General features: G+C 34.5%; 1 protein-coding gene across 1 annotated transcript; it reads left to right on the forward strand.

The window, feature by feature from the left end:
- The first annotated feature begins 1,310 nt into the window (after positions 1–1,310).
- On the forward strand, positions 1,311–6,009 carry LOC109586829 (UPF0600 protein C5orf51 homolog). Its single transcript, XM_020003049.1, has 7 exons — positions 1,311–1,464; positions 1,519–1,646; positions 2,165–2,258; positions 2,304–2,350; positions 2,947–3,081; positions 3,508–3,625; positions 5,582–6,009. The coding sequence occupies exons 1-7, from the start codon at positions 1,353–1,355 to the stop codon at positions 5,863–5,865; spliced, it is 918 nt and encodes a 305-aa protein (XP_019858608.1). The 5' UTR covers positions 1,311–1,352; the 3' UTR covers positions 5,866–6,009.
- Positions 6,010–8,435: the final 2,426 nt, after the last annotated feature.

Genomic DNA, 8,435 nt, shown 5'->3' on the forward strand with positions numbered 1-8,435 from the left:
GACCTGAAGGCCTTTGTGTTTAATGAATCCAGACTTTTCCTTGTCTGCTTCATCAAAGCGCTTTTCTCAAATCCAGAGCCATTGTAGTTAGCTATAGACTACCTGAGGCAACAATTCACAGCTCTTTATAGTTACCAGGGAATTTCATTAACTCTGATGACATATAAAGCAGGATATGATATTGAAATTGAGCCTGTAGGACAAATCTCATTCTATCTGCAATATTATAACTATAATACTAGGCAGTGCCAGTCCTTAACTTAAAGCTATTCATGACCATATACTCATGATAATTCTTGCCAAGCTCTATTTGTCATCATAAGTTAAGTATATTTTTAATATTAGTTAAGCCTATGTGCAAAGGAAGTAATCAATGTACATGCATAATGACTATCATTAGTGCTCACACGTGATAAGAATGATTATATCAATGCTACTGCTTCATTTCTTCCTACAAAACTCTAGACAGTGATGACATTCAGTCACTATTAAATTAGGTTGTGGTATTAAAGACTCATAAGTTATGATTATGTGCCAATATCAACAGTCTAGGACATAGACTTATTACCACCATATGACCTCTCAATTTCTGTAATGACGAATAAATAAATAAATTGATGGTCCTAAATAAACAATAACAAAATACAGTATCCTTACAATAAACTAATTATTGAGCTTGTTTTATTGATTGGTGGTAGGATATCCTCTACTTTATAGGGATGCTCATGCATATTATGATTACTATATATTCCTTTGAGGTTAGATTTACTAAGCCTAATGATCAAAATCAGCTCAGACTTTTTACACACAGCATAAAAGCATGTATATTTATCAGGAATGTAATAGAAATATACAATTCTGTCCAAGCCACTTTAAAGGGTGAAGAAAGCCCTGAAAGACACTATACTGAATTGAACACAGATTTTCATAGATTATTCATTGTCCATCAGAACCATTAGACACAAGATATGTCTCCATAAAAGCATCATGCCCAAAGCATGAGATGAGTTGTGACTATTTCTGATGACATAAAAAGTTTCATCAAAGTTCCCCCTCTCTCTCGCTAAAGCTAGCTAGACTAGTATAACTGTTATTGACTGACACTGTATCGATTGAAATGGTAGGGCCTGTTTGCTGTTGTTCCGAATGTTCACACTAGTATTGATACTAATGTATCCAAGACAAAATATCTGTAGCACCATAAATATTAGATTACTTTAGCAAGAGTACATAATACCAAGAGTAGATCTACTCTTGATAATACTTAGGCTGTATTTAGATATAGACATGCACAGTGTCCTCATTGCTCTGCTTAGCTAGCTTATTGGAGGTGTGGCTCACTTGCATAGAAAATGGCTACATCATCAGAATCATCAAAGAAAGAAGAGACTGTTGGTTTATTATTCGACCTAGCCACCAAACAGAGAGAGCATTGTCAGCTTCTACTCAATGGAGAAGCTAAAAGTACATGCCTTATTATTACTATCTATTTACAATATTTTTAATGCTTCACTGTAGGTTCTCCTCATAAAGAGTGTCTTCAGAAAGCAGTAATGTCTATTGATATATGCACTGGACTCTTAGAAATGAAAGAATCAGTTAACAAGGCCAAAGCTTATCAACAAGCTCTCCAAAAGTATGTGCAGGTAAACAACGCTCCCTTTAAGCCCAACATACACTACATTCAACAATGTTGCTTTCAGCCTTTGATCATGCTTTGATGTGGTCAAGCAACATGTTGCCTTGAATAGAAAGCCTTTCTATTCCTTATAACAAGGTTAAAAGAAAGATCAAAGCCTGGAAACATGTTGCCTGTAGTGTATGTTGGGCTTTAGTAGCTCACTATCAACAATCTCAATCTACATCAGTGCATTTTTATGCATGGCAAAACTCATTATTCCAGATTCATTACCTTAAGCCTACTATTTTTAGTGTCTACTAAATTTAGCTATATTAGCGAGAGAGCTTTATACCATTAAATTAAATAGACGCCAAAATAATTATAATGGTTATTATTTATAGTTAATTTGGTTAAAAACGCTAAAATTAGTAACGCTAAACATGACTTTTGCTGATTTCGCTAAAATTAGTAGACGCAAATAATAGTAGGCTTAAAGTATGTCAAAATTATATTACATGTATGTATTGCATTGTATTAATGTAGTCAATACTTGATTCAACTTATTATCAAGAGTGTGTTCTGGTTGATTATGATTTCCCTCAAGTAACTGTCAAGGAAGATATCAATGCTTTATTAAGTTAGTGTACTTTAATGAATGTTCTCAGTATAATGTTTTGTATAGATCAATTTGCAACTTTTATGAAGTTATGTGGGAGTACTCAGTCACAGGTACTGTCAGCACTCATTGCACTATAAGTAATACATTTTTGGTGTGTTTGTATAACAATGCAAGTACACTGTAGTACAGTGGAACCTGCTAAAAATTAATAAACTCAGCAATAATTAATAATGGGTGTGGTTCCCGGTTGTCCAGCCATAGCAAGGTTCTACCAATTTTGGAGGGAATTAAATTTGGCAAATTTGGCGTTTTGATAGCCATTTGCCAAAATAAAACAACAATTTTGAGCCATTATGTGCATGCTCAATGGCACGTGGCCACCAATTTGCCAAATTAAAATCCGCCAATCACCAAAATTTAGCAATTCGCCAAATTTTAGTCTCTCCAAAATTTTCCGCTATATGATATTAGACCAAAGGGGACTTGGACAAGCAGCCGCTTTACGCATTACACGGGGATGTCAATAGCTAATCCTTTTGTACAGGTCTTGATCTGGATTTTGGCTTATGGCTGTAACAGAGAGGTGACCTCACTATTCAGGTGACCGTTAGCACAGGTTCCACTGTATAAAAAACTTGATAATAATCATGATGCTGCATAATTAATTTTTGGATAGATTTTTGTTAAGATATCATCTCATTTGTAGTTAATAAGTATTCTTGGTGAGGATATAATGGAGTGTATCCATTGGAGGGTTGGTGCCTTGATGTACATGTTAGCAAACACTATTATGAATATGGAGACTAGGAGAGAAACTGTTGATAAGAATTGGCTCAGAGAAGTAAGGCCTTATATCAAGTTAGGCAGTTTAATTTTTAAATGTCATAGTCATGGCCAGAGCTACAAAAATTTAAAGTGGTTCATCCAAAATTTTGAATTCACCAAATAATAATTTAACAATATCAAAAAATTAAAAAAGAGAAAGAATGCAGCATAATCGTAACAAAGTTCAAAATTTACAGCTATAGGAAGCTACAGTCTACGGTCTTGTAGTCTGCAGACTGTATAGCTACCTACTTAAATTTATTAATAAACATTAATTAATCAAGACGGCCATACCTATAAATTTTTTGCATGAAAAAGTGATACAGTCAAAACCTTACTGGCCATACCAGTGGCTCCGGCGATGGTCATTGTAGTCGTAATTTTTGTTTGTTTAATTTTTGAATTAAAATAATTGTTTCTTTATTCCTTTAATCATGTGCAGTGCTGTTATGTTGGTGTGCTTCACTTGATGATGGTATTTGAGGTTAGGACTCCTCTCACTGCATCAACTGATGAATACACTACTAATGATCAGAGAATAGTGGAGCTATTAAGTCAAGGTAATTATTGTTCATAAATGTTAATTTTATGATTGAAATTCCAAATTTTACATAGCATAAGTATATCAATGTGTATAAAAAATGAGATAAAAAATTGAGCGTCATTTTTTGGAAATAAGCATGGGCTATAGCCTTTGCTCTTTTTCAAAAATTGGTTAATTTTTTTCAATTAGCTCATAACTTAAAAATTATGTATCGGAAACAGCTCAAACTTTCTACTACATAGCATAAATACATCAATATGTATTGGAAAATGTAATAAAATTTGTGGTAATTTTGGAGCCATTAATTTTAAAATTTTTAATTAAACCTTATGGCCAAGTTCTATGGCAAGCAAGGAGTAACATTACAGCGTACACAGTTACCATTACTACCTTGCTGGACAGCTACTATGCATAAGGTTCAGGGTCTATCTCTTGATGCTGCTGTAATTGATCTAGGTCCTAAAATGTTTGAAGATGGAATGGCATACGTTGCCTTAAGTAGAGTAAGAACGCTCCAAGAAGTTGCTCTACTAGGACTAGTGGAAAAGAAAATCACATCATCAACAGTAGCAAATGATGAACTGGATAGATTAAGGAACCATAGATTATAAATGATGATGTGTCTTCTGGGATAGTCAGAGATAATACTAATACACATTAAAACCACAAAAATTTTGTGGTCTATATTATAGTATAACACACAACTCTTGACTCTATTCGTAATAATGGAATGGAGATTGGGGATGGATGGTGGGCCCAGAAGTAAAATCTCACTCTTGCTTTAATTATTGAGTGAAGATACCATTAATAAATCCAGCTCTTTAGAGTGGATAAAAATATTTGATTAAATTAAATAACATTCATGATTTGAGTGTATATTTACTATAAATGTACATGTATTATGATTGTGTTTGTATTGTATGTATGTGCATGTATCATGTGTTGGATGTTTTATAAATGTTAAGTATATGAATGTGTTTAGCTTTGTATGTATGTAAATGTATTGTGTTCCTTTGTATTATGCTTATTGTATGTATAGTCATGCATGCATATGTGTGTACATACAAAGCATGTACATGTCCTTCTCTCTCTCTCTAACATACAAAATCATGCTCTTCGGAGTGATGATAAGATCAATATAATCACGCTCTTTGGAGTGATGATAAGATAAATATAATTACGCTCTTCTAAATAATAATTAATTTAATAAAATTGTATGATAATTATATTTATTTGTTTATATTTGTGTTATGTTTTATCTAAATGTGCATGCATAAAATCATCATATATAAGGGTTTAAATAATAATAGTAAAATAATTATGATGCTAGGAATAATATATACATGTGAGTGATAAGCATACAGTGGTGAAAACAATCTTAGGAATTTTTTTACACTAATATGCTTGTTTAAAAAAACATGGGCTATAGTATAGGGCATTTAAAATTTGTGGTAATTTTGGAGCCATTTTCTTTTTAACCATGGGCTATAGTATAGGGCATTTTTCAGAAAATGACCCATTTTGAACAATGGCCATAACTCGAAAATTGAAGCCAAAATCAAGTCAAACTTTCTACGTAGCACAAGTGTATCAATTTGTGTCAAAAAATGTAATAAAAATTGTGGTAATTTTGGAGCCATTAAAAAAAACCATAGACATTTTTCAAAAATGGCCCGCTTTAAAAAAATTTTTAGATTGAGCTGATTTTGGTTTTAAATTTTTGTGTACTGAAAATTTTTAAAACTAGTCAAAATTTGAAGCATAAACTACAGTCTATGGTTTTTTTCTCCAAAATGACCACAATTTTTTATTTATTTTTTTGATACATATTGATTTACTTATGCCATGTACAATGTTTGATGTGATTCCGACTTCAATTTTTTGAGCTATAACCATTAATGTAAAAATTAATAAATGACTCACATGTAGCATAGAAATAATTATACTTAACAGACATTTCTCCTTATTGTAGGAATAAGGAGTGACACTCACATGCTAGCACTAGCTTATGGCGGTGAACTATCATACTGGTGCATCACTAACAATGGAAGCAATGAGACACCTCAATATCCTCAACTATACAAAGTACTTGATACAGTGACTCAAGGAGCTGATAGACCTAGTATCCAGTCAGTGGGTAGTATTGGCATGAAGTTCTTATCAAGATACATAGAACTGGCTAAAGGATCATTGAGCATGCAGTCATGGCAGTGTGAGAGACCAGAGGAACTATTAGCAGAACTAAGGAAACAATAATGGCAATTTATGCTTATGGTAATTAATGTAATTCTTGGTTTTTTATTATTAATTATTGTGTATTAGAATGGTCAATTTATAACTTGTGAAGTGTCATCACTAAAATTGTATTTTAAAGTAGAAGCTATTGTTTTTCATGAATCTTATTAAGATAGCCACAAGAATTGTCATGTGCCCATATCATAACAATGCTCATATGCTCACTAAATATCATTATACATTCATTATTATTGTAATAGAAATAGCAATAATAGTGGCCAAGCCTTTAGGAAAAAAGCAGCATAATAAGCATAGTATAATAATGTTAAAGTTAGCAACTAAAAATAACAAAGGGGAAAGCAGCAAAGTCTTTGCTATAATATCAAACATTTAGTTATTTGACGTATATCTCGTAGAAGCTTATAGGTACATCTTCGTTACCTGGAGACTGATCGCCGCATACTCTTATTTCAATATAGTCAGTGATGCTTGTATTATTAAAGTTCCTATAGAACCAGGGCTGACTAGGAATTGCTGAACAGCAAGCTGCCTCCAAACTACCGCATCCCTGTCCATCCCATAATGGATCGTTTGTGTACATTGTTCCATAAACGTTTGCATTGGGATTACCAGACTCACAGTAGTAGTTGCTGCCAACAAAAAGACGGTACGGTTTGTGTGCTCCCAGTACTACAGGGGCAGTTGTATCCTCCGCCATCAGTGTGAGACTCTCTCGAGCCAGATGCTAGTGTCCACACGTGAGTACGAGGAGATCCATAAGTTATACTGACTCCCTCAACGTAATAGCTGTTGAGACCACCACCTCCGCGAAATCCATCAGTTGTAGCGTACTGGTAGCCAACAACTCTGCCACATATCTCAGAGTAGCTGAGAACATTTGGTGGGATTTGCTGTGAGACACAACTAGCCGAGTTACCAGGCCTGCCACAAGCTCTTATTGAACCTTTAGTGTATTGACTAAAGCCAGAAGGACAGCTAGTTGTTGCATCGCTCATATCAAAATAACCCATTCTCGTCCAGCCTCCAGTTGTATTACAAAGATTGTCCATATTACAATACACAGTTTCACTGTTGATGTGATAATAGCCAGTAGGACTATCAGGCTGGGCCATGTAGATATCCTTGCACGTTATATGCTGGAGCGTGTTCAATAGTTGCGATGCATTTTGTATGGCAGATATACCATTGACCAATAGCAGGATGTCATCGATGACCCCTGCACTAGTGGTACTGGTGCTTTTAAGAGTTGAGAGTGTACCAACTATATTTACCAGCCTCTGTGTCATTGAGTCTGTTAGCTGGCTGATAGCATCACTGTTATTAACAGCATACATCAACTGAGAGTTCACTATAGTAGATATATCTTGCAGTGCTGTAACCAGCTGAGACAATTGGACAGAGCTGAGAGTAGACAGAGTGTTCCTCAGCTCACCAATAGCATCACTGTTATTAGCAGCATATCTTAGCTGAGAGTTAACCATGTCAGACACATCTTGGAGGGACTTTGTTAGCTGAGCAAATTGATCAGAAGTGGCCATTGATGATGCATTGAGTGAGCGCTGAGTGCTATTGATCTTGCCCTCGATTGAGTTCATGAGCCTTATTATCTGAGAGTATTGGTCAGGACTACCAACACTAGAACTGCTGGTTGATGAGGAGCTGGAGGATGAATCAGAAGGACAAGTGGTCGAAGGAGCATTGAATACTTGATATGCAGTAGCAGCTCCAATAGCAAGTATGACTGCTAGGAGGAATATTATCACAAATAGAGCAACCAATACAATAGTGTGAGGTTTCCTTGATGATGGCATCCCTCCTAATTTTTGCTGCACATCAAAGCCCTTGACACTTGAATCGTCGAGCTCCATTTCGTAGAAATTTTTGTTTTCAACACCAACTTGCTCCATTTTGTCTTCTCCCTTGCAGTAAAGTGGGTGGAAATTTGAGATGTTTGGAGTAATTTAAATTTAATTCATAAAAAACAACATACAGTAGCTTAAACATTATTTATAGATTGAATACACTTTTGTTATACCTCGTGCAGATCACGACGTCTAAAAAAGAATTTATTGCATTGTCTATACTAACGATGACCAATCAATCTAGTTAAAAACTTTAAAATTTTTATAATAAAGAACATGTAGCAGCAATGTTGTAAATGAAGTAGAAAAAACAGCAAGGGAAAGTATAGGGGTAAATGTATAGAAAATAGAAAAATGTATAAAAAATAGGGAAATGTAGGGAAAAGGTAGGAACAGTGGGGGTATATAAGAAAAATAGCAGCAAGGGAAAGTATCGGGGTAAATGTATAGAAAATAGAAAAATGTATAAAAAATAGGGAAATGTAGGGAAAAGGTAGGAACAGCGCTGGGGTACATAAGAGAAATAGCAGCAAGGGAAAGTATCGGGGTAAATGTATAGAAAATAGAAAAATGTATAAAAAATAGGGAAATGTAGGGAAAAGGTAGGAACAGCGCTGGGGTGTATAAGAAAAATAGCAGCAAGGGAAAGTATAGGGGTAAATGTATAGAAAATAAAAAATGTTAAAAAATAGGGAAATGTAGGAAAAG

Source organism: Amphimedon queenslandica, unplaced genomic scaffold, assembly GCF_000090795.2.
Source record: "Amphimedon queenslandica unplaced genomic scaffold, v1.1 AMPQUscaffold_12769, whole genome shotgun sequence".
In the NCBI taxonomy this organism is placed as follows: Eukaryota; Metazoa; Porifera; class Demospongiae; order Haplosclerida; family Niphatidae; genus Amphimedon; species Amphimedon queenslandica.